Below are 23,741 nucleotides of genomic sequence, written 5' to 3' on the forward strand. Positions count from 1 at the left end.
CCATCTTCCGCTCCCCCGAAAGTGAAAGTCACTTTAAGCTATACTGAGAGATACAGGCTACACGACATATCGAGCTGTCACCAAATTACTCTTTTGATTCTTTGGGCTGGAACTGCCGGGGCGGGCCGGTAGATCTTTGTACCGATACATACAAGCACACAAGCTGGCGTTACAATTACTAATGCCAAGCGACAAACAAACAATCCCTGATGATACTCTTCCCATCCCTGACTCAAAATGAACCATAAGATGACAATTAGGAGCGCCTGAATTTGAGAGAATAAGGCGCAATGGGAACGAAAAAGGCCAAGAAATCGGCAATGCATACTCTAAGCCACATATTATCTTCCTCCTCTCAACGGCGCCGACGCACACGCGTCAGATAGGTGATCACCAACACCATGGTGAAATTAAAGGCAATAAAGCCGATGAAAACACCCACATTCCGGCCCCGGTGGCTATAACTGTAGTCATATTGCGTGTACTATAAGAAGAATCTGTTCGTCAGCCAATCAATGCCTCTCCGATCCCGACTCCACCCCATGTGGGTAGCTTGCTTCATGCAGGGCGGGGGCAGGTGGAACTCACGTAAGCTTGGCCGTTTTTGTAGGGACAGTATTCGCAGTTGGCCGTACTGTTCGGGTTGACGAGAAAGCCCGTGGCATCTTGCAAGAAGGCAGCAGCATATTCGTAGCAGCTCTTGCCGGTTGGTGGCTGGAACACGGACATCTCCGACTTCGCGCAGTGGAGGGGTAGATCGTGCAGAACATCCACTACCACGCCTTCGTTCATGTAGAACAGGGGAGAAACCTTGTAGTACCAACGCCAGCCAGCGGGTGTGACTGGTGCCGGTGACAGGGTGCCCGCGAAGGTGTTACAGAACATGAAGAAAAACCCATTCGCCGAAAGTGCAGCTTCCACGGTCGGCATCAGCGAGGCGCACAGTTGGGCCAGACTGGTTGCAAACACAGAGAAAAGCTGGTACATCAAGAAGCTGTAGCCGGCGTGGTTGGAGTCGCGGAAGTATCCCACTGGGAAATACCACAATAGCCAGTACACGAGGGAGGTGCAGAAGGCGTACGGCAGTTCAACCAGAATGGCCGAAAGGCTGAACGCCATCCAGTGGTAGGTCAGACTCTCACGTTCACGGTGCTCGAAGATGTTCCGCAATGTGACGAACCGCGGCTGCACCTGCAGACCCAAGGGAGGGCCGACAATCAAGGACATGAACGAGGAGAAGACGCGGTTGTAAGCGCCCCGTTGAGTCAGTGGCGAGTTGAGGTAGGTCATTCCGTTGAGCAACGCATTACCCGCATTCAACCACAATTTAGCCTGAGCATAATCTGGCGCCCGCCAGTAGTACAGCCATGTTCGCTTGAGCAAGACGACCATCTGGTAGTGGAAGGGTGCGGCGTGCAAGGACATGGATGAATCACTCTTCGGCGAGGCAGGTGCAACCGGGATGCTGGAGGGTTGGCTATGGCCTTGCTTCCATATCTCTGCCCAATCGGTGTGAACATCCCGTCGTGTGCCGGCACCGATCACCTCGAGGAAGTATTCGGCGGGGTTTTCTCGCTCACGGCACGGGCGAGCATGTTGCGCAAAGTAAGCGAGAGCCTGCTGGCATTCCACACCTAACGGCCCATCGTACACCACCCGTCCACCACGTGCCAACAGGTAGAGCTCGTCAAATGTTGAGATCAATTCCGCGGCGGGTTGGTGGATAGTACAGATGATTGCCTGGCCAGAGTCCGCGAGTCTTCGCAAGAGACGGACAATGGAGTAAGCTGACTGCCCATCAAGGCCGGAAGTGGGCTCGTCCAAGAATAGAATGTCCGGCTTCGCAGCCATTTCCACACCGATACTGACCCTCTTGCGCTGTTCCAGATTAAGACCGGCTCCCGGCGTTCCGACCAGAGCATCCGCAATCGATTCCATGTCTAGCGACCGAATGACTTCTTCAACGTAGGCGTCCTTCTCTTCGAGGGAGACGTCTTGCGATCGGCGAAGGCGGGCCGTCATTTGCAATGCTTCTCGTACACTTTGCGTAGGCAAGTGAATATCCTGCTGTTGTACATAGCCCATGTGGCGGTTGAAAGACTTGGGAAGCAGTTGTCCGTTCAGCGCAAGTGTTCCAGTAACGGCTCCCACTTTTGAGCGGCCCGCCAGCGCGTTCAGCAGAGTAGTCTTGCCCGCTCCGGATACGCCCATCAATGCTTTCAGCTGACCACTATACACTGATCCGTTTAGATTGTCGAGCAGGCGTTTCTGGCCGTCCTTGGTCTTCACATCGAGGTTTAGCCCAGTCCAGGTCAGGCTGCGAGGCTGATATTCCAGTGTTGCGCTTCGCTCACGTGTGGTTTCTTTGCCCGGCTCTGGAGGAACATCCATATCCAGATCTCCGCTTTCTTGATCACTCATCTTCGCTCCAGGTGGTGGAGCAGACGACTTCTTAGTTCCCATGCCACGATAGAATACAGTCGCTAAGCGGCCAGCTGGTTGCTTTAGACGCTCCATACCAATGCTGTGAGCCTTTCGTCAGCATGTTTCTGCGAAGATGGGGCAAAAAAGGTTAACGGCAGGAATGGGAGACCTACGCTGAGGCCAGACCAAAGGCAATAAAAAAAGCTGCGTTGATTCCCAGGTTGCGCCACAGGTTACTTCTTTCGAAACCGTACTGTGCCTTGATATATGCCATTCCTGACAGCATTCGTTGACCTGGCTCCGATCCCACCACTGCACAGACCTGGTTGGCAATGCTGGTATACCCAGGTCCCGACGGGACAAGATCTGCGGTGCTACACTCGTAGCTCAGGTTACCAAACTCGTTGATCATGACCGATTCGAAGCCATAATGGAGGGGCTGTTCGTTCGGGTTAGCGTGCAATTTGAGTATTTTGTTGGGCAAACTCACATTCAGATATCTCAGCCAGCCGAGCCACACTTGCATCTGCGGTGGCGGCACATAGAGACCTGTGTACAGAACGTACATATTGAAGAAGATACCGACCGGAAGAACAGCGCGGTACATGTTGGAAGAATACACAGCGACCGAGCGGAAGAACATGGACAAGGCCAAATGCTCGATGTATACCACGATGAACCAGGTAAAGAACTTGCCGGCGTTCATTTGGAAACCAGTAAGGAAATACAAGGGAATATTCCAAAAGATGACGAAGATCTTCCAGACAATATCCGTCATGATCAATCCAAAGCCGTAAGCCATGGGCCGGTACAGCCGGTATCGCTTGTGCTTCAGAATCAGCGGTCGTTGGGCGAATGTACTGCGGAACTCGGCCATAGCCTGCAGTGCGGGTACGAGGACGGAGTAGAAGAGGGCGGACGCGAAGATGAAGAAAGATCCCGTGCTGTGTTGCTGATTTCGAAACAATGTGCCCAGAATCAAGCTTTGGACAACGATACACAGGGCTTCCACAACCAAAGAGCTATAGTTGTGTTGAATGATGCGAACCTGGCGCGTGGTACAGTACGCAATTTGCTGGTAAAGTGGCAAAGCGTATTGCGCCGATTTCGAAGGACGGGGCACGGCGGGAAGAGACTTCGCAGCCTGGACGGCTAACTTAAGCTCGTCAAAGTGAACACTTCGTCGAAACTCTTGCTGAAACTCATCGGGTGTGCGGGGGACCTGGTTCCGATGAGCTTCGTGTACACGGCGAACCTCTGGACTGGCGGACATGGAGTTCAAAAAGTCGGTGGTGGTAGTAGCAGACGAGCATTCGAAGCCCAGACTGAGGAAGTACGACTTGGCGTCTTGGATGGAGCCATAGAAGATCTGACGTCCGGCATTGATCACAACAACCTTGTCGAAGTATGGAATAATAGCATCACTGCCTTGGTACACGCTCATGGCCGTCACGCACTGACTCTGGTGGGTCCATTCCCGCATCATTTCTATGAACTCAAGCGCTGTCGAGGAGTCCAGGCCGTTGGTCGGGTTGTCCAAGCAAATCAGCCTATACAAAAGATCCATGGTTAGAGCTTCTCGTCTCCAGGGAGTAGTTGAACACTGACCTTGCACATGTGGCGAGCGCCTCAGCTAACGAGACACGGCGTCTCTCACCTCCACTAACACCTCTGATATAAGCGTCTCCAACCTTTGTGTTGAGAACATGACCGAGTCCAATCAATTGCGCCAACTGCTTTACTCTCTCGTCAATCTCTGAAGAAGAGGGCTTGGGGCCACAGCGCGCCCTCATTGCAAAACGCAACGTTTCGAAGACGGTCAGCGTCGGGAAGTGGTCATCAGACTCGCCTACGGCTCGTTAGTTGGCTGGGTTTCCGACCATCACAGATCTAAGGACGAATAAAGACTTACCACAGAACACAACATTCTGCGGATCCTTATCGATGACATCTTCCATGGGCTGACCTCCGAAGGTCAAGTTTCCCTGGACGTCCTTGTACTCATTCCACATGCCAGCCAGGGTCTTCAAGAACGTGGTACAACCACTGCCCGGCTTTCCAATGACCAAGACCATCTCGCCCGGCTGGATGGCAGCGGAGAAATCACGAAGAATGGGCCGTGATGACGGACGATGCAGGCGACTTTGAATGGGCTCCAACAGGCCAAAGCCACCTTTTGCCGCTGTGAGGACGCTTGGAGCCGGCAGAGCCTGCCGTGAAACTGTGTCAGTGCTTCCCCCGAAGAGACATTGATGAAAAATAGCTAATCACTTACCCCGGTACCGCTCCCTTCGACTGTCACGTTCTCCATGACGATTCTAGCCGAGTGCAGTGCGTTCCCGTCGACATTGCGCAGGGAAAGAAACCGCTTCACGCTCAGGGCAATGGGTTCAACGGCCACACTGTTGGATGAATCCGACAAGGGGTCATCATGCAGAGCAATCTGTTCCTTGTCCGGCAGAGACTCTGCGTTGACCGGCGTCATCACGCAACTCCCGCTGGAGTCCTGCTGCAAGGTATCTGTTGCTTGATACTTCTCCATTGGTGCTGTGGATATTGCAATCTCGCCGTCCAATGCACCAGGAGGGTTCCAAGAAAGCTTGGCTGAGACAGAAGTACCAGAGCCGCCATGGTGAGAAAGCGTGCCGTTGAACTTATATCTCTGGATGATAGTAGAGGAAGCGTTGCAACCAGCTCAGTTGACGACATACTCCGTAGAATGAATGCTGGATTGGGAAGCGGGAAGACTCCATCATGGACTTCCTAAAGGAGTTTCGGAAGGGTGGCCTGATTGGGGTTAGTGGGCAGGTCCCCGGTGGTTAGTCAGCAAAGCTTGAGTGAGGGCCCACTTGGCCCGATTCGGCTGTCCCTAAGGAGAAAACAGCTTATTTACTCCTGGAGGGAAGACTCGCTTCTCCAGACATTCCATTGAGATGCTCCGGTCTCCAATGTAGATAAACTTGAGTGGAGACTAGACCTTCATCGTGCATGCTCCTAGCACCTTAAAGATTTGGACTAATTCCACTAGCTCGCAGGCTTACTCCCGTGACGATGCTAGTGAGACTTTGTCAAGTCTAATTAGTACATAGTATATATCCAGCCTCTTACCCCACCCCTCCATCTCCATCAACCAGTATCCCCTCAAATTCCTTTTTTCCTCGATCTCACACCACCACTCTTTCCTCGTCGCAATGCCTCTCGAAACCGGTCTTCAAGGCGCCCATGTCCTCATTACGGGAGGTACGCGAGGCATGGGCCAAGCCATGGTGCGCCAATTCCTCCAGGAAGGCGCGAATGTCTCCTACTGCGCCCGCACCGTCACCAACACCGAGTTCAACGACGTCCACCAAACCCTCCCGGAGAGCAACTCTGCCCGTGCAGTGGGGACCGCGTTCGATGTCTCCTCCAAGGAAGCGATCGTAAACTGGGTGAACAGCTCCGCCGAACGCGTGGGACGGATCGATGTCATTATCGCCAACGGTTTGTCTTGCCCCTCCTCTTCCTACAATGACCACCCCCAACCACTGTCCGTGCTGACCCCACCATCCCCAGCATCACCCATGCATATGGAAGGCGAGACTGCGCACTGGGAGAGCAGCTTCGCGATCGACGTGATGGGCTTCGTGGAGCTGGTGAAGGCGGCCGAGCCCTACCTGGAGAAATCCCCGCAGGCCTCAATCATCGTGCAGAGCTCGTTCATGGGCCGTGAGTTCTACCGCAGTCCGCCCGCGGCCTACGGGCCCTGCAAGGCCGCCCAGCTGCAGCATGTGCAGGAGCTGTCGCACTACCTGGGCCCCAAGGGCATCCGGGTCAACGCCATCTCGCCGGGCCCCGTGCTCTGCGAGGGCGGGCCCTGGGAGCTGTACTCGAAGACCATGCCGGAGTGGGTGGAGGAGCAGCGGTTGAAGATCCCCCTGAAGCGGCTGGGAGGCCCGCAGGAGATCGCAAATGTGGCGGTGTTTTTGGCGAGTCCGTTGGCCAGCTTTGTCACGGGAACGAATGTATTGGTAGATGGTGGGATTCATGTGGGCACCCAGTTTTAGATTTCTGGACGTATGAGATTGCAATGTCATGAATTTCAAAATCATGGTTGATTCTACTGGGTTTCAAATGAATGTCGGTGTAGCGTTAGCGGATAATTCACATAAGAGAATCTAGATCAATAAATGTGAGCACACATCTACGATATGCAAAACAAAAAGCATGCAGGCAATGGTTCCGCTTTCCATGAAAAACAACACGATGAATCAATAGCTCTCTGTAGCCTGATGAGATCTACCTCAGATTCGTGACTGGGATTTTTGTGCATACATTGTAGGTCAGGGATTAGAATGAAAGATGCATGGGATGCCATGAACTGGGGAAACCATGTGCTTACCATGTGCGATTAACCCCAGCCCGATCCCACGTGGTAACGCTGTGCCATCTACACCCATGCAACACAGAAGATCTACCCCTCCCCCTAACATAAGGCGTAATTCTGCACAGCCTTATTCTTGTCGAAGACAAAACTTCTACTCTCTTCTACAAACCTTTTTTCCTAAACTTTAGACAACCAGCACTCGCAGCAAGGCAGCCACCTCGTGTACGAAAGCCTACTATTCCGTATTCGCCCCAGAAGACGCTTACTCCGAGTCCCCGGAGTCATCCACTTCCCTTTAGGGCAAATTCGAAGGATTTCGCTTGCATGCGCGAGGATTCTTGGCTCACAGCAGCTCCTTCTGGAAGACACGCGTGCTCAGCTTCAGTTTCTGAGTTCCAATATGGAGACTCGAAACAGGATTTTGCTGTCAGCGTTGGTATATATAAGCTCCTTATCTACAAGGTCAAGTACAGATACATTCACGCAAGCATCAATACAATCCACCACGAAGACAGCAAAATGGTGTTCAGGACAGTCTTGCTCGCCCTCCTGCTCGGCACAGCCGTAGCCGAGCAAAGCAATACCACATCATCCCAGTGTCGATGCATGCCCAGCGACCCCTGCTGGCCGACCACGAGTGAATGGTCTCACTTCAACTCGACGGTCGGCGGACGACTCATCAAGACGGTTCCTCTGGCAGCGCCCTGTTTTGATCCCAACTACAATGCCGCCGAGTGTCAGTATCTGCGGGACGAGTGGACGCAGCCCGCGTTGCAGTAAGTCTATCCGTCTCTGCCCTGCCTTGACCAAGCTTGTTGACAAAACATCGTCAGTGATGCATCTTCTTCCTCAATCATGGCTGCTGCCGTGGCCAACGAGAGCTGCGACCCCTTCGCAGCATCTACGGACACCTGTCGTCTGGGGAACATGGTGTCCTATGCCGTGAACGTCTCGTCGCCCGCAGAGATTGCGCAGACCATAGCCTATGCCACCGAGAAGAACATTCGACTTGTCATCCGCAATACTGGACATGAGTATATCCCCCTTCCCCTCCCTTTCCCAAGCCAATGCAACATTCCAAATCGAACAACTAACACCCACACAGCTACATGGGCAAATCCACCGGCGCAGGTGGCCTCTCGATCTGGACACACCACCTGAAGAACATCACCGTGCACGACTACTCCTCCCCCCACTACACGGGACCGGCCGTCACGATCGGCGCGGGGGTGCAAGGAGAGGAAGTCTACGCGGCTCTACACAAATCCAACCTGATAGTCGTCGGGGGCGAATGCGCCACCGTCGGCCCGGCCGGAGGCTACACGCAGGGCGGGGGCCACTCGGCCCTCAGCAGCCGGTACGGGCTGGCAGCCGACCAGACGCTGGAGTGGGAGGTGGTCGACGGGCAAGGGAGACAGCTTCGCGCCTCGCCGACCGAGAACGCAGACCTCTACTGGGCGCTCAGTGGCGGCGGGGGCGGGACGTACGGGGTGGTGACCTCGATGACGGTCAAGGTGTTCCCAGACTTCCCGACGGTGGGGGTGGTGCTCGAGTTCGCGGCGCAGGACGCAAGCGATCTCGACCCCTTCTACCAAGCGGTGGAATACTACCACTCGCTGGTGCCCAGTATCACCGCGGCGGGGGGCATGGCCATCGCGCGCGTGATGAACGCCTCCTTCCTGCTCACCCCGCTGACCCTGCCCAACGCCACGCTGCAGCGCGCGCTCGACCTGCTGAGCCCGCTCACGGGCAAGCTGGACTCGCTGAACATCACCTACGCCATGAACCTCACCCACTCCCCCTCGTACGTGGACCACTACAACACCCTGATCGAGCCCAACCCCACCCAGCTCGTCGAGAACGGCCAGTACGGCGGCAAGCTGATCCCGCTGGAGGTCATCGAGAAGTCCAACGCCAACCTCACCGCCGCGGTGCGCAGCATCACCCAGGACGGCGCCGTCTTCGTCAGTATCGCGTTGAACGTCTCCGCCGCCGTGACGGGCCCCACCAACAATTCTGTCCTGCCCTCGTGGCGCACGGCCGCGATGGACGTTATCCTGTCGACGTAGGTGTTCAGCCTTTGTTTCTTATGTCCGCAGATCTAGACTCGAGAACATGCACTGATGACAAATGCTGGTTAGCTCCTGGCCCGAGCACGCCAATCTCGGCAAGATGAAGCAGCTCGCCGACCAGATGACCCAGAAGTGGGTGCCGACGCTGGAGGCCCTGACCTCGGACCCTGGCTGTTACATGAACGAGGTAAGTTCCTGGAGCTTGGCGTCAGGACCTATGGCAGAGCACCGCTGATAAATTGGAATCTTCAGGCCGACCCGCAACAGCCGAACTGGAAGGAAGCCTTCTACGGACCCAACTACAACCGCTTGCTAGCCATCAAGAAGCAATACGATCCCCAGGACTCCTTCTATGCCTGGACGGCAGTGGGGAGTGACAACTGGGTGCAGGAGGCGGACGGTCGGCTATGTCGGGCGACTTCGTCTTAAGTGTTGTAGAAGCATGTCTAGACAGTACCTGTGGTCGCATGACGCATACTTTGTCTCCCATTCTGTGACTTAGAGCCAGCATAACCAATCCATGTTAGAACAATTGGAATACTTTACATTCTCACTCCGTCTAATTGATCTGACTGATGGAACAACATGCAAAGAACATCACGCCAGACAACATCCAAAACAAAACAAACCCATCAGCAAAATCCCACCGGGTGGATTGTCCAACCTACCGCTCCGGCCCCGCCTCGCCTTGATACTTATCCGCCCCAAGAGGCAACAAACTCTTCACCGCATCCACAATACTCTCCCGCAGCGGCCGGAACTGCACCCCCAGAATCTCGCGCGCCCGCGTGTTGTCGAACCCGTACACCCCGTCGGCCGGGTACTGGCCGGGCTTCAGCGCGTCGCCCGTGGGCAGCCGGTCCCTGTACTGCGGGAACTCCTCGGCGATGATGGCGACGATCTCCGCGTTGGAGAAGTGGCTCGACACCGTGAAGAAGCGCTTGCCGCCGGCAGCCTCCTTCTCGACGGCGAGGACGTGCGCCAGAGCGAGGTCGCGGACGTCCACGAACAGGTAGTTGCCCGTGGGCGGGCAGCGGTGCTTGGCCGCGCCGGAGAGCAGGTCCCGGATGCGCTGGTTGGAGGTGTTGATGGCGTCGAGGGAGGTGAGGTGGTGGGTGATCGGGCCGAGGACGAGCGGGGGGTTCATCACGGAGAGGGTGAAGTTGGGCTTCTCGCGTTCGACGAAGTCCCAGGCGGCTCGTTCCTGTTTTTGTGAGGGTAGTTGTAAGTGAGTCTGGAGCTCGAAAATGTATTGTGTAGACCATTTGTGGGGCAGGCTTACAGCGAACGTCTTGCTGGCTCGGTAGGCGTTGGCGGGGCTGTCGTTGGCCTGGGCTTCGGTGATGGGACTCCAGTCTGCCTGTCGTGCGATCGCAGATTTAGTAAGTGCCGGATGTGAGGTTCATATAGCAAATGGCTTACCTCCGAGTATACCTTGCCAGCGGCAGAGGCGAAGACATCGTTGATGGCAGCAAAGGAAGATGTCACCACGACGCGCTTGACCAGCGGAGCATACTTCTTCACCGACTGCAGGATCCCCGTGGTGCCCGTGACGGCTGGCAACAACAACTCCTTTGCATCCTTAGCGTGAAAGTGATAGGGACTGGCAGTGTGGATGACAGCTTCGAAAGGAGGATCCGAGACCACCGCGCGGTCAAAAGCTGGTTGGCTGGTTAGTCATGGAAAGGCATTGTTTTCTCAAAAACGGATAGACTGTACCGTTCGGCTGGGCAATATCTTCAACAATAGCAAACGACAAGCGATCCTGGTTGACATCTGGGTGGGCCTTCTGGATGGCGTCGGCCTTGGTCTGCGATCGAACGGTGGTGACGACGGAGTGGCCGCGGGCCAGGAGGGTTTCCAGGACATGGGCAGCGATGAAGCCGCTCCCACCTGTTGGGCAGTTAGTCTCGAATCTTTGGCCCGGGAGTACAGTGAGATATACCGGTGAGAAGTACGCGAGTCATGGTGTGTGAGGACGGTTTCTCAACAAGACTGATGAATTGAAAGAGCAAAAATTGAGGTAGAGTAGCATTGAGCAAAGAGGGGTCTTGTTATCGTTATTTGTACTTTCTTATCGGAGTGGCATGAGCTCTTATCGGCTCCTTAGTCAGCGCCCCTGCATCGCGCTTACCCGATTCGGCCATCCTGCCTGTCACCCAAAGGAGTTTCGGAGTGGCCGTTGTCTGAAAGGAGTTAACCGCTTTAATCCCGAAGCCCCGATCAGCTCACCACCGCACTTCCGTCTCCTTCACCTATTCTTGGCAATGGCTATTCGGAGTACGCGCTCTGAAGGGTCTTGTTTACAGACTCAGAAGTCCAGATTAGGATGGACGCGCGGAAAGGCCGGCTAATGCAAAACAACAGGTGTATTCAACTAATCCTAGTTGGTCCCAAACAATCCCGTCCTCCGCTTCTATGCACCATTACCCAACACAGTCATCCCCAGCAGTTCAATCTATATGCAGTAGCACCTTCAATATCCCCACCCCACCATCTTCATCTTCAGTTGAAACCGATCCAGCCACAAGCTCACAGCCAGACACTGCCCCCATATGGATCCGCCCGATACTCCTTCTGTCCATCGGCCCAGAAGGTGCTCGCCGTGCCAAAGGTATCCTCCATGTACTGGAAGTAGGTGATCTTCATGTCCTCGTTGATCTCGGCCCGAGCCGACCAGGGGGCGGTGATGGTCTTCTGCATGATGTTGGAGGTGATCTCGAACTGGCCCCAGGCAGTGACATTGCCCCCGCCATCGCTGAAGATGGCGTCGATCGAGAACGGGCCGCGGGTCCACCAGAGACCGACACGTGTGAAGGTGTCCAGGAAGGCCTGGTAGCCCACCCGGTAGCGTGTCCCCGCCCACGGCATGATCTTATGCAGGTCCGGGTTGTCCATGGTGAGCGAGACGTAGGTGGCGTCCAGGGTGACGCACTCCTTGATGAGGTCCGGGTCTGGGTTGGGCTGGGTGTTGAGAATCTGGAGGAAGACGTTCATCGGGGTGCGGGTGAGGTTGGCGGGCCAGATCACCGTGGGACTGGTGTAGCGCTTGTCGAGGTGGGCTGCGTCTTCTTTGTTGGGCGCAGGTCCATGGGGTACGGCGGCGGCCAGGGGAGACCAGATGAAGAACAAGCTTAATGCCACGAGGCAAACACGCAGGCTAGGTATCGATGCGAACATGTTTGTGCTTCTTGTGTCACTTTTGGGCAATGAGCAACGAGGCCTCTTTGAGAATCAGAGGGAATATGTGTTTGAATTGTTCTGTCTGTTCTGAAGGTTGTCCACCGTCCCCCAGCACCTTTATATAGAGCCGTCCATGGAATCTCATTCATCAATCTACCGACTTGACCACTCCAGCCTCAGCTACCAAGACCATTGCATTCCTCGAAGCGTGCTGAAGCTATCCGGAGTACTCGAATGGGTTCACGGACTTCCAGAAAAGAAGCTCGAAGGAATCTTCTCCGGAGGATTTGGGGGCGGACGCCGGCAGGATCCATTGAATACGAGGTGGTCGAGGGGTTCTACCAAAGAGATTCGCTGTAGCTTTTGGTGTATAGGCGTCCAGCTCCACTTCCAAGGTGCTTGGCCTAATAGCATTTCGCTTATTTTCCATGTTTTTCAAGTATGCTCTTCGGTAGAAACCCGGAGGCGATAGTTGGCTTGAGACAAGTAAGAATACAGCAGGACGTAAGTGCTGTCGAGATAGGTTCGTGGGGAAATCCTTGTCACTTGTCTGGGGATTGCCGTGCAACCGAACCTGGTCCTAGTCAAGTACCCTTCTCTCAGTGTATCCCTGCCTTTCTGCGTTGACCTCGTGGTCGACCATGTGGTTAGTGAGATTCTTCTGCAAGTTCCTCGTGGTCGAGTAGATTGTAGGATCGTGATCTACACCGCCGGCCCAGGGCTACGTGATTGCAGCACCGGTTCCGCATTGGGGGCTCCGGATCTCCGACAGCTCCTTTGGACAGGGATCCCTGGCCGTGTTAGGTTAGCGCGGTGCTAAGCCTTGCATGACACTAGCCTGCATCCAAGCCCACTAATGTGATCAAGCAGCAGGCCCGCGTCGAACTTCATAGGCAAAGATGAAGAACGTGATAGACTACCTATCTTTCATGATTTGATGCTCATGCTGATGAGGCAACCAAGACCATGCAAGCGAGCAACTCTTGTGGTGGAAGCAGTGGTTGATTGTGGTCACGTGTCAACAATGCCGCTTCTGCCTATGCATTCGGCTCAACTCTTGCTCTGACCTTGTAGCAAGTGTATAGCTACAAAAAATATTTTGCAAGTCGGGTTGAGCTCATAGAAAAGACAGGATAGTGTGTAGCAAGTATATGGAATAATGTTGCAATTGCACGCAATTATCCAGTTTTATGGACGCAATATACATGTTAAGAATTATATCTTGGTGTTGGTGAAATTTGCCGCCTTGAAACTGGTACGTAAAAGCGTGTTTGTCTCCCAGCCTACCTATCGACACATGAGGAACATTCCATCTTCCCCTTTCCTTCAGCTTTCTTGGACCATCGCGCTCTTATATCTTTTTGGCTTGGTAGTGGATATTTCATCTGTCAAAGACTGCATAAAAAGATTCTCCCTCGTGCATACTCCTCTGCATTCAATACCCCAATCCACTTCAGCCTCAATGACGTCCGTCAAGGTAGCAAAGATATCCCGTGCGGATCTCAGAAGCACTTGTCAGGAGATGGCCTGGATCACAGATGTCCAACACCTATCCTCCTATAACTGGATCGAAGCCTCGTCACCGACCATCGCCGTCCCCGGCCGTCCTGCCCTCTGGACTCCACCAGAACTGCACACCAAGCTCCACAAGGATTATGGCTTGATTTACATAGCCCAGAATGCTGCGCGCCACCCCGCCAGTCCACTCGAGTCTCTCTTCCGCGCCGTGTACCTCGAGAACCCTTCGTTCGACATCCGCTCGATCGACCTAGTGACGGACCAGACCAACATCCGCAAGCTTCTCGCGTTCGTCAACCCCAAAACCTCACGCAGTGACCACAAACCGTTCACCATCAATGTAGAAAGGGTCCGCAACACACAGACTGTGATCTTTTGCCGGTCGGAGCGAGAGACATACGATACCATCCTACCGTATCAGTACATAGGATTCGCAAAGGAGTTTGCGAAGGCCTTCACTACCGAGCAGGTGACGGGGAGTACCGGACATTACAGGATCATATCATACCGATTCGGGGGCTTGAAGCTGATGGTTCGTCACGAAACGGACGGCTATGTTGGCTCCCCGCTTTCGAACGGGTCTACGGGAGTCGGAGACGTGAATGTTGATGAGGTTTCCCGTCCCTTTGAGTACCTCTATTACGGTAGACCGTATCTGCAATTGTCCCAGGCTGCTTCTTTAGCTGGGGCGGGGTTGTCGATCAAGAGAGAAGGCCAGGTTGTTCCCATTCAATCTACGCTTGAGGTCAAAACTCGCGCTGTTTCTATGCCTATCGATGTCGACGAGGTCATCCCCCAGCTCTGGGTGTCTCAGACCCCGAACCTTGTGCGCGCCTACCACATGGGAGGGCTTTTTGAGACGCCCACGGTTGAAGACATGACGGTGGAGATCAAGAAGTGGGAAGAGGCTCAGCAGGATGACCTCAAAAAGCTCGTGTCGCTATTTGCAAGAATCATCGGTGTGGTCAAGGAATGTGGAGGGCAGGCTGTGCTCAAGTACGACCCAGATAGCGAGAAGTTGGAAATTTGGGAGAGGGGTGCAGATAATATGCTACCTGCAGACCTGTATGCCAGATTTGATCAAGACAGAATTAGCTCCAAGTCCGAACCAGCGTCAAGTTCCGATCGTGACTAGAAGGCGACACCCGATCCTTGAGGGAACTGATATTATGTTGGTTACATTATTATGAAGCATGACCGCCTGGGTGAAGCCACCTTTGAGCACACTGCGAATCCCGGAGTTTGGAGGTATGTCAAATGGAAGGGTTTAGAAGTTAGGTTGCTGGTTCATAAATGAGTGGAAGGTGATGAAACTATTCGTCTTTGTGGCAAGGAACAAGGTCTTGATTGAAGCTAAATCAAATTGCAGTCTTTATCCGCCCCAAATATTTTAGGAAATCTCTACTGGAAAGATCTTGAATAAAATCACGACGGTAGGCTACTGGAATGGGCTTCTGAATATGTCTACTAATGGAGCCAAGTTTTCGGTTTAGAGTGTATGTGGGTTGGCCACATTTCACCTTGGAAAGTAGCATCAATGTCTGAGATACTTGACTACAAGTAGAATGCCTTTTGAGAATGATCGATCCAAACGAGACCACTGATGTATTTTTCTCCGCAGGCCTGGCAGCTGATGCGCCTCTGAAGAATCATGAATCTCTAGCCAATATCGATCGCGGCGGACTTTATTGGTGCTGCAGAGCTGGTGGTTGAAGATAGGGTGCATTATTTGGTATCCATCAAGATAAAGGTTCCAATCTATTTCAAGTTGCAAGTCATGCGATGGTGTTGAGCTTTATGTTATGAGAGGTTGATGGAGACAATTCTTAGAATGTCCGATGTTAACACCATGGGAGATGTTTGAGAGAGGGGAGTTGCTGATCCTGAAGAGGCATATGTAAAGCGAAGGAAATTATCGGAAAGGTTTGATTGGCTTGATAGTAAACTGAATAAGTCCTGCTGCCTCATTAGGTAGCCCATTAATCTTGCTGAACCTGACGAAGTTCTACGAAAATGGCACCGCGCTACATAAGGTATGATACAGTAGCCATAGCCCGTTACCAAGATTCCTGAATAATTTGCAAGAAGTTTCTGAGTCGCAACTCTGTAAGCAAAGTCCACTGGTTTAGCAGATAAATTGGCAATTACAAGGAAGAACACATAGGAGCTGTGGTTGTACTAAACGAAGTCAAGAACCATTGGATCATCCGCATCTTCATATTCCACCTTAGGACGCTTTTCCACACTGCCATAACTTTCCACCTTGACCGGAGCTTCCACCCTGGGAGATTTCCCCACCGTGATACGATGTTCTAGCTTCATGGAGTTCTCTGCCTTGGGGAGAATCGTCGCCTGATCAAATCCCTCCACTTCAATAGAGCTGCTCATCTTGCGGGAATGTGCCTGTTTGGTATCTGCAGTTTGGTTAATGACCAACACAGTTGCTGCTGCCCACACCATTGACTGGTCGTAATGCTCACCGTGTACAGACCCAAATGCCACGACAGCAGGGAAAACAACGAGCACATTATCGGCACCATCTAGACGCGCATCCCCGTTATCAAGATGATGGAGGCGATGCGCTTCAACCATTGGATCCCCGTTACAAAACTGTGGAAACTCGTAAAGGCTGTAGCAATCCATATCCGTACGTTGAGTCCATAGAGACAGAGCCAGACCAGCAGCTTCAGAAAGGAGAGCTTCAAGCTCTTTGACTCGATGGTCGAGAGTTTCTCTACTTTCAAGTTCCTTTAGCAACGCGCCTGTAGCGCTCTGTATGAATTGGTCCGCTAGGTTCCTGCTAAGGCTGCCAGATTGACTGCCCAGTAATGGCTGTGCACTTTGTTCTGTGGAGACGGAGATTAATCGCAACATTTGCGATCGCCAAGCATGGGCCTCCGCTTCGTCAACTGATTTCCTGTACTGTTAGTGTTTGACTTGAATAGTAATGGGTGATTACTTGCCTTGCTTCATGTGATGATAAATGCTTCCCAAATCGTTGCTCAGGGAGAAGGAACCATTGATTGCCATGGCTTGGAAAAGAAAAAAAGGGTCCTCAAAGATCCATTCAAATACGACGCTGGACAAGGCAGCTTGTACGAGAATGTCCGGGACTCTGTTGACAGGGATAGACAGCTTCTCGTTTAAAGAAGTCCACGTGGTCTCGCTGCAGTATGACCCCAGCTCCTTCACAAGCAAATCAAGTTTCGATGCTGGTATACCTTCTAAATCGGATACGTCGGATACAGCATAGGTTTTGGCCCACGAGCGTATGGCCATATGTAGCTTCCGCAGAGCGCGCCGAACATCATGGTCTTCCATCGGAGTTGGTCCCTTCTTTGCGTTTAGAGCTTGGAGAGCTAACTCCTGCCTAGCAATCACCATAGCTTCCAGTTTCGCGCTTTTTTCCTTTTGTGCAGCAAGCGCTCGAGCAGATTCTGATAGTCTGAACTGCTGATCGCTGATTCGGTTTTCAAGGCTGGCCACATGCTGATTGGATTGAGTTGCCTGTCTCTTCGAGGCATGAACTACCCGACGCTCGCGAATCCAGGCTTCCTCGCGCAGCTGCTCCTTCTCTCTGACCAATCTGTCGACTTCGGCTTCAAGTTGGCTTATCTGTGCACGAGCTTGAGACTCGCGTTCGTAGACCTGCTTGGATAAGCCATCCTCGCCAAATTGGACTGTGTTCTGTGGTCTAACGGGTGTTCTTCCATCCGAGGCTGATCCTGGTATGCTGCTGAATAGGTTCGGGGGTTGAAACAGAGGTGTCTTTGGATGCTGATTCGGAGTCATTTAAGGGAAGGAACTATATCGATGTTAGAGGAATATTCTTGAAGCAATCGTTTGGAAAGACGTGGCAGACCTTTTGGACTTTACGAAGTAATCCGTCCATGATGCTCGATGGACTGAGGGGGTTAGTGCTCATTAAGTCCCACCGTGCCAAGCTTGCAGCTACCGTCTTCTCCTCACACCGAGTTAGAACTCCTTGCTGGCTCCTTTTTCGATGATAGTGAGCGGGCTATAGCTAGACTCTGCTGTGGATGCTATGTTCCACTATTGCGGCCGAAACAGGTCAGGGTATAGAGAAGTCTGCAAGGTTTGGGAGTGAGAAAGGGAAACAAGGTTGTGAGAGAATGATGGAACAAGGGAGGTCAATCAGCCAAGTTGCATCACCCCCCACTGTTACTTTTCCTTTCTCTGTACCTTTTCGATACACATTCACTCGGGTTCGAAAGCTCCATCACCTGACCATCAAAGCCTTTTCAAAGATGAACACATCTTTGATTTTGATTTTCTCCTAACTCCCAGAGTTGTTTCAACCACGTCTCTCTGTATTCTGGTCTATCTGACAGAGCTTGCCAGTGAGTTTAGGCGTTGATGATCACCCACCCCCGGTTTTATTTTCCAACTCTCATATTCTGCTGAGAAAGTCTCAACAGGTTCTAGTTTCTATTTCAGATAACAGACATGTCATCATTTCCAGATCCTTTGCTTGTCGCTGGTGCTACAGACCGCAAGATCATCGTGGCCATCGACTATGGCACCACATACACAGGAGTTAGCTATGTCGGCTCTAAAGCATCAGAGTTGAAGGACATCACAGTGATTGATGGATGGCCAGGGAGTAGGCAGAACACTAGTTATGTATTGAAAGTTCCCTCTCGAATTGCATATGCGGCCGAGAACGAGCGAACCATTGCGGATCTTTGGGGTTTCCAAGTTCAGCCTGGCATGTCGGCATGCTCATGGACAAAGCTACTGCTAGATGAGAATACGCCTTTGACAGAATTTGATGATAGGTCTCTCGACGAGGCTTCTGGAGCAGGGATTTTACGCCTGCCAGCCGGCAAGACAGCGGTGGATGTTGTGGCCGACTACTTAACCTACATCTACAAGCATATCATGTACACACTTGCTAGACACATGACGCCCCCGGACCTTGCTATTACTCCAATCGAATTCTGGTTCACTGTGCCGGCAATCTGGTCTGATCAGGCAAAAGATGCCACTCGGACAGCCGCTCGAAGGGCAGGTTTTGCATCTAGCCGGGACAGGCCCTGCGATCGACTGTTTTTTATCAGCGAGCCCGAAGCGGCGGCAATTACGGCACTTAAGAAGGACGGCATTGAAGGGGTCGGGGCCTCGGTCAAGGTCAGTTTCTATTTTCCTTCTAGCGCTAAGGATATCATACTCAAGGTTACAGGCCGGAGATGGTGTCCTCGTTTGTGACTGTGGCGGTGGAACAGTGGTAAGACTGTCCTCACCTGGATCCCCAGGCATCGATCATACTTAGCCAGTTGCTTAGGATATTACAACCTACGTTGTCGAGAAAGTTCTCCCAGCTGTCAAGTTCCACGAATTGCTGACTGGCATTGGTCCGAGTCACCCTCAATCTGTTTCTATGTTCCTGATGCTGACCGTTTACTCAGGGGGAAAATGCGGGTCTACCGCGATCGATCGTAACTTGTACAAGCTCATGTCTCACCGGTTTGGCAGAGCATTCGACAATCTGCCCACGTCTGTCAGAGGCCCCGGCAGTAAATTCATGAACGCTTTTGAGAATGTCAAGAGAGATTTCGGAATCTCCTCTTCGTTCAGCGTAGAAGAGTTGCCTCTGAGCATGACCTTGACGAACGGAACTCCAACAGAATACTACGACGCAGAAGAGCGGTTGGTCAAGATAACCAGGTCGGTTGAAATTATCGCTCCTTGGCTAGAAGTGCTAAAACTGGCATAGTGGGGACTTGAGCGCGCTCTTCGATCCTGTTGTCAATAAAGTCATCACCCTGATACAGCGTCAGATCACGGATGCGCGAAACCTCCGTGGTAGAGGGATTATCAATGTATGCACAACACTTCTCTAAATCCCAAAAATAGCCAACTTATCTTCCATCCAGAGAATCATACTCGTGGGTGGATTTGGTAACTCGGAATACCTTCAAAAGGCTATCAAGTCCACCTTCGCGACGACCGGTGAGATTGCGGTGACGAATCCAACCGATCCGTGAGTGATGGATGTCCTTTCCTAACGGTAAAATGTCTGATTGCCAGCTAAAATGTGAGACTCCTCAGGCAAGCAGCTATTGTTCAAGGTGCCGCTCTCCGCGGTTTAGACGGTATCAGACCAAGCACCAAGCGGTGCCGTCGACACTATGGCTTTGACTGGGGTATACCATTCCGCGAGGGCTATAATAACGAAAAAGATTCCTACATTAATGCGTTTGATGGCATAAAACGGGTCAGTGGTATTATGAAGTGGATGATCGCTAGAGTGAGATTAGCTGTGTTCCATAGGTGATAATGCCACGCTCGACGCTAACTCATTCTGTAGGGTGAGAGCTATGCTGAGAACTATAAGCAAACTGCATACATCAGCCGGAACCACTGGAGCGGAGATTCCCTGAGAAAAACTAGCAATTTCTACGCCTACGATGAGGTGCTTGCTCCCGAAAGGAAGGATGCTCTCGGTATGTCCTGTTCCCTCGGGCAAATTATGTTCAAGTCTGATCATGCAATTTTGAAAGGCGTCTATAGGGTTGGCCGCATCATAGTTGACTTTTCTCAAGTCGACCTATCCCGATTTGCAGCTAAGGAGATGGACGGTCACAAAATATACAATTTGGAATATAATATCAGGGTGACATTTGGTGCGCGAGACGGATTGTTGAAATGTGAGGCAATCAGCCAGGGGAAGACCATAGGCAAAACGAGCATCGACTTCACAGCAAACTAGTCCCTGATTTCGCCTCATCGTCTCGGTTTCCGCCACGGTGTTCACACGCTTCATTACTCTCTTCCGATTGTGCATTTTGGATATTGAGGTATCTACTAGTGTCTCCGTTTGTGCACAAATTTTCGTACGCCAAAATGGAAGGTTGGAGCAACGGAACAATGGCTTCATATGGTTCACCCATGTTTTTAGCTGCCTAGATAGCTCTCAGGAAATTTGAAATCTTGGTTCGAGGGTTAGTCTTTGTATAGCAGATGATGATGAGGCGGCTCAAAGATTTAGATTTGTTCTTCTGCCGTGGTTTTCTTGAATGATCTTTGTTTATCTTCAAGTTGTAGCACGTAAACCAAGTACCCATTGATCCGGCGGTGGGTGAGCGTGCGTCTCCACCAAAAAATAGGCGCTCGTGTCTGCCGAACGATCTTCCCTGGAGGACCTTCAGTGACAAGAAATGGTCTGAATTGTAGGCTCCGAGGAGTCATTAATCTCAAGTGTATGCTGAACCTCGGTCGACATAATGGAATAAGTCGCGGTATGCAAATATGGGAGTCATGAAAGCGGCAGCACTGCCTAAGGCAGCAAGGGATTACATACGAAGCAAACAAAACGCTGCTGTGCTTCTTGCCGGCATCAAAACGGAATGCGCCTCACCACCTACTCAACATCTATCTAGCATAAGTCTTCCTTTCTTCCAAGTGTGCTGGTAACCCAGATGCCTGTCTATTGATAATTGCAACCTGAAATGGAGGTCTCACGGCGAATAGGTCGCCAAAAGCGACCGCGAGTGCCGGAATCTGCACGCAAAAGAGCAGCGCAAGCGTAGGAGTCGCCGCCCTTTGCAGCATAGAGGAAGCTAACCCGTCCGCCGATCGCCGACAGCTGCGTCCCTTGCCGGTATCACAAAGAAAAATGTACAACCTTCTTTCCCACTTTGCTCGCAGCTACTGACGAATTTTCAGGCGGGGGCGGCGAGCCGTGCGCACGCTGCCGTCAGTACAATCGCGCGTGCCGGTTTGAAACGGCCGCATTGCAGCGGTCAGGCAGAGAAACTAATGATAATGCTACTGGGTTGGACTGAACTGAAGACTCATCCTACAGGAGACTAATATGTACTAGATCTGGATCTTCTTCTATGGAGCAAGACAGGGAAGCTGTTATGATGAGGATAATTAAACATTTCATCGGCGATGTGGCGACTGATACGGCGAGTTTGAGAAGTATTGCCGATGCACTTGAGAAGCGAAGTCCGGACCACGACGTTCAAATAATATCAGAGACGACGGAACCAGAACCAGAAAACTTTTCTCTTGAGCCACTATCGAGCAGCGCCATGCGTAAGCTTCAAAGCACCAATCTTCCCGCACCCGACTGACAACTTCCAGACTATTACGGGGAGTTATCTCACTGGAACTTTTCCCAAATGCTTCTTCGTAGGTTGCGGAGTTCAGGCAGTGGGACGGACCAGAACCATGTATCTTCACCTGACGAAGTCGCTTAAAAGCTTCTGCTGATTGTGTTTTAGGGGATAGACAAAGTCCGCGGAGTACATCGTGCCACCGACTTACAATCACCTACATCAGTGGTCTCTTCTGCTATGGTTTACTTTCCACCTAGGGATATCGGAGAATTCCTCATCGAGACGTTTCTTCAGTTCGCCCAAACCAATTACTTCTACTTTGATGAGAGAATGCTAAGACAGAAGATGGACTATTATTATTCCAATGAGCATGCGCTGACCATACACGACGCTGGGTGGATATGTACCCTTCTCATGACTTTCGCTATAGGAACCCAATTTGCCTATATGCAGACGAAGCCAACGCAGATGAGCCTCCATCTTTCTCAAGAGATACCGGATGATCGTGCTGGGCTAGAGCTCTATCGATTCTCTTGTCGACTGATTCCTGACCTGATTACCGTGGCATCCGTTGAGACGGTACAGGCCTTCTTGCTACTGGGTAGCTACACGGTGCCGATCGACACATCTGGCCTGGCTTACACGTATTATGGCCTTGCTACTAAGATGGCGATTCAGAATGGCATGCATAGAGATAGTTCTCATCTCTCGCTTGATCCTGATACTCTCGAGTGGCGGAATCGTCTGTGGTGGTCCGCCTACTCACTGGAAAGGTGGCCCCTGCCACGAAGTCACCTCATGGTCTCCGTTACTAACTCTATTATAGTCGCATCAGCATCCTACATGGAAGGCCAGTGTCTGTCTCACGTCTTGAAGTCGATGCAAGGTTTCCGACCGACCAAGCCTTACCCCTTCCGACCGGAAGAGCTTCAAACCTAGAGAACGTGAACGCAAACATTTTCTTGACGGGCCAGTTGAGCAAGGTGTCCCAGACCATCATGCACCTGCGGGGCTGTCCACGCTTGCAGCAAAAGAGCCACCTTCAGGAGCTGATGGTGATCCGGTCTGATCTCAGCAAGTGGTGGTCATCCCTTCCGGCCGAAGTCCACTGCCGAGATCTGACCCCAACTGGACCTCTGTTCCGCTGCAATGTCCACCTGGAGCTGAGTTACGATACCGTGATAATATACATGGGCCGTCCATTTATCTTCGCGCCAAAGCCAAGTCATTCCTTGCCATCAGACGCGTGCAGTGAGAGTCCGATCAGCACGTTTTCGGCCGACTGCCTCGATGCCGCGATTCGAATCATCGATCTCTGCCAGCTTCTGCACGACTCGGTCGGAATCGCCCGCGTCTCATACACAGAATTCAGCTCCTGCCGCGCGGCACTGCTTGCGTTGATCGCGCATAGCCTGAACCAACAGACAGACCGTGTCCTGAACAGCCTGTCTCAAGGCATGATTCTCATCCGACAGATGTGCGTGGGTGTAGAATCCGCCCGATCGGATGTGGCGGCTATCGAAGCATTGGAGCTGGCGCGTCAGCGACTGCAACGGCACGAGGATCGGACGCAGGAATGGAACCACGATGCAAACTCAGGATATAGTCAGTTCCAGCGATGGGCACAACTTTGGCAACCTAATAGTCTCACCTCGCACCCAATGCCAACTCCTGGGCCTGGGTCTTTAGCTGATCTCCCCGAGAATCTGACCCCGCCCTCCTTCGATGGGTTCTTTGCCTCCTTGCCTCAAGAGCTGGACTCTTTTGCGACCATCACGGGTTCCGATCAGCTGTTCTTGGATGATAGTTGGCTTGGGGAGACGGGCGGTTCGATCATGTCTGGGGAAGGCAATATCCCTTTCGGTCAGGGGCTGTGAAGTTTCAAGTGGGAGTTTGAGCAAATGCCTATTATGGGAACGATGCAAGTCATGATGACATTCTTCTTGTAGACTGTCGCGATGCTCTTGCACTGGGCGACGCTTCTGACACAGCTGTAGTGTACATAACATTCAGGTTCAACTTCGAACAAGACCTCCTGCATCGCATGTCGGAGAAGTGAGCAGTGGCCGAGTAGCACCGAGCCGAGAGAAGCTG

General features: G+C 52.3%; 9 protein-coding genes across 9 annotated transcripts; 5 read left to right on the forward strand and 4 right to left on the reverse strand.

Annotated features, from left to right (window-relative positions):
• Positions 1-108: 108 nt before the first annotated feature.
• Positions 109-5,101, reverse strand: BO72DRAFT_394976 (ABC transporter PeaB1). The gene is made up of 7 exons (XM_040941975.1): positions 4,700-5,101; positions 4,337-4,634; positions 4,033-4,273; positions 2,915-3,974; positions 2,598-2,863; positions 589-2,524; positions 109-484 (listed from the first exon to the last, which is right to left on the reverse strand). Exons 1-7 carry the CDS (start codon positions 4,964-4,966, stop codon positions 356-358), a joined length of 4,197 nt encoding a protein of 1,398 aa, XP_040806024.1. The 5' UTR covers positions 4,967-5,101; the 3' UTR covers positions 109-355.
• Positions 5,102-5,396: 295 nt separating this feature from the next.
• On the forward strand, positions 5,397-6,510 carry BO72DRAFT_474236 (SDR family NAD(P)-dependent oxidoreductase). The gene is made up of 2 exons (XM_040947248.1): positions 5,397-5,904; positions 5,977-6,510. Exons 1-2 carry the CDS (start codon positions 5,616-5,618, stop codon positions 6,465-6,467), a joined length of 780 nt encoding a protein of 259 aa, XP_040806025.1. The 5' UTR covers positions 5,397-5,615; the 3' UTR covers positions 6,468-6,510.
• Positions 6,511-7,236: 726 nt separating this feature from the next.
• Positions 7,237-9,288, forward strand: BO72DRAFT_511504 (FAD-dependent oxidoreductase; the record flags this gene model as incomplete). Its single annotated transcript, XM_040949408.1, has 5 exons — positions 7,237-7,563; positions 7,621-7,821; positions 7,893-8,852; positions 8,929-9,046; positions 9,112-9,288. The coding sequence occupies exons 1-5, from the start codon at positions 7,307-7,309 to the stop codon at positions 9,286-9,288; spliced, it is 1,713 nt and encodes a 570-aa protein (XP_040806026.1). The 5' UTR covers positions 7,237-7,306.
• A 213-nt stretch (positions 9,289-9,501) lies between these two features.
• BO72DRAFT_394980 (SDR family oxidoreductase) lies at positions 9,502-10,832 on the reverse strand. The gene is made up of 5 exons (XM_040941976.1): positions 10,805-10,832; positions 10,579-10,752; positions 10,282-10,520; positions 10,142-10,219; positions 9,502-10,063 (listed from the first exon to the last, which is right to left on the reverse strand). Exons 1-5 carry the CDS (start codon positions 10,824-10,826, stop codon positions 9,524-9,526), a joined length of 1,053 nt encoding a protein of 350 aa, XP_040806027.1. The 5' UTR covers positions 10,827-10,832; the 3' UTR covers positions 9,502-9,523.
• Positions 10,833-11,128: 296 nt separating this feature from the next.
• Positions 11,129-12,437, reverse strand: BO72DRAFT_444009 (uncharacterized protein). Its single transcript, XM_040943718.1, has one exon. The coding sequence runs from the start codon at positions 12,037-12,039 to the stop codon at positions 11,392-11,394; it is 648 nt and encodes a 215-aa protein (XP_040806028.1). The 5' UTR covers positions 12,040-12,437; the 3' UTR covers positions 11,129-11,391.
• A 1,067-nt stretch (positions 12,438-13,504) lies between these two features.
• BO72DRAFT_394985 (geranylgeranyl pyrophosphate synthetase) lies at positions 13,505-14,766 on the forward strand (the record flags this gene model as incomplete). Its single annotated transcript, XM_040941977.1, has 1 exon — positions 13,505-14,766. One exon carries the CDS (start codon positions 13,505-13,507, stop codon positions 14,693-14,695), a length of 1,191 nt encoding a protein of 396 aa, XP_040806029.1. The 3' UTR covers positions 14,696-14,766.
• Positions 14,767-15,990: 1,224 nt separating this feature from the next.
• Positions 15,991-17,253, reverse strand: BO72DRAFT_338545 (uncharacterized protein; the record flags this gene model as incomplete). Its single annotated transcript, XM_040940582.1, has 2 exons — positions 15,991-16,360; positions 16,520-17,253. Coding segments are annotated over 2 exons (1,104 nt in total), but the record flags the coding sequence as incomplete, so codon positions are not given.
• A 774-nt stretch (positions 17,254-18,027) lies between these two features.
• Positions 18,028-20,293, forward strand: BO72DRAFT_511523 (Hsp70 family protein; the record flags this gene model as incomplete). Its single annotated transcript, XM_040949409.1, has 8 exons — positions 18,028-18,711; positions 18,764-18,808; positions 18,866-18,935; positions 18,990-19,248; positions 19,298-19,403; positions 19,458-19,564; positions 19,633-19,831; positions 19,892-20,293. The coding sequence occupies 8 exons, from the start codon at positions 18,028-18,030 to the stop codon at positions 20,291-20,293; spliced, it is 1,872 nt and encodes a 623-aa protein (XP_040806031.1).
• A 659-nt stretch (positions 20,294-20,952) lies between these two features.
• On the forward strand, positions 20,953-23,700 carry BO72DRAFT_523898 (Zn(II)2Cys6 transcription factor). The gene is made up of 7 exons (XM_040949815.1): positions 20,953-21,109; positions 21,170-21,201; positions 21,250-21,358; positions 21,407-21,624; positions 21,673-21,761; positions 21,813-22,420; positions 22,474-23,700. Exons 1-7 carry the CDS (start codon positions 21,033-21,035, stop codon positions 23,522-23,524), a joined length of 2,184 nt encoding a protein of 727 aa, XP_040806032.1. The 5' UTR covers positions 20,953-21,032; the 3' UTR covers positions 23,525-23,700.
• The last annotated feature ends 41 nt before the right edge of the window (positions 23,701-23,741 follow it).

Source organism: Aspergillus fijiensis, assembly GCF_003184825.1.
Source record: "Aspergillus fijiensis CBS 313.89 unplaced genomic scaffold BO72scaffold_3, whole genome shotgun sequence".
Classification (NCBI taxonomy): domain Eukaryota; kingdom Fungi; phylum Ascomycota; class Eurotiomycetes; order Eurotiales; family Aspergillaceae; genus Aspergillus; species Aspergillus fijiensis.

Bases quoted from the DNA above. Each gene is read 5' to 3' on its own strand.
- BO72DRAFT_394976 (XM_040941975.1), bottom strand. From the start codon at position 4,966: ATGGAGAAGTATCAAGCAACAGATACCTTGCAGCAGGACTCCAGCGGG. The intron at 2,864-2,914 runs GTGAGTTTGCCC...CCGAACGAACAG, and splicing joins GCTGGCTGAGATATCTGAAT to CCCCTCCATTATGGCTTCGA. The intron at 2,525-2,597 runs GTAGGTCTCCCA...AAAGGCTCACAG, and splicing joins GCCTTTGGTCTGGCCTCAGC to CATTGGTATGGAGCGTCTAA.
- BO72DRAFT_474236 (XM_040947248.1), top strand. From the start codon at position 5,616: ATGCCTCTCGAAACCGGTCTTCAAGGCGCCCATGTCCTCATTACGGGA. The intron at 5,905-5,976 runs GTTTGTCTTGCC...CACCATCCCCAG, and splicing joins CGATGTCATTATCGCCAACG to CATCACCCATGCATATGGAA.
- BO72DRAFT_394980 (XM_040941976.1), bottom strand. From the start codon at position 10,826: ATGACTCGCGTACTTCTCACCG. The intron at 10,220-10,281 runs GTAAGCCATTTG...ATCGCACGACAG, and splicing joins CTGGCAAGGTATACTCGGAG to GCAGACTGGAGTCCCATCAC. The intron at 10,064-10,141 runs GTAAGCCTGCCC...TCACAAAAACAG, and splicing joins GAGCCAGCAAGACGTTCGCT to GAACGAGCCGCCTGGGACTT.
- BO72DRAFT_444009 (XM_040943718.1), bottom strand. From the start codon at position 12,039: ATGTTCGCATCGATACCTAGCCTGCGTGTTTGCCTCGTGGCATTAAGC.
- BO72DRAFT_523898 (XM_040949815.1), top strand. From the start codon at position 21,033: ATGGAGGTCTCACGGCGAATAGGTCGCCAAAAGCGACCGCGAGTGCCG. The intron at 21,762-21,812 runs GTATCTTCACCT...ATTGTGTTTTAG, and splicing joins GTGGGACGGACCAGAACCAT to GGGATAGACAAAGTCCGCGG. The intron at 22,421-22,473 runs GTGGCCCCTGCC...ACTCTATTATAG, and splicing joins TCCGCCTACTCACTGGAAAG to TCGCATCAGCATCCTACATG.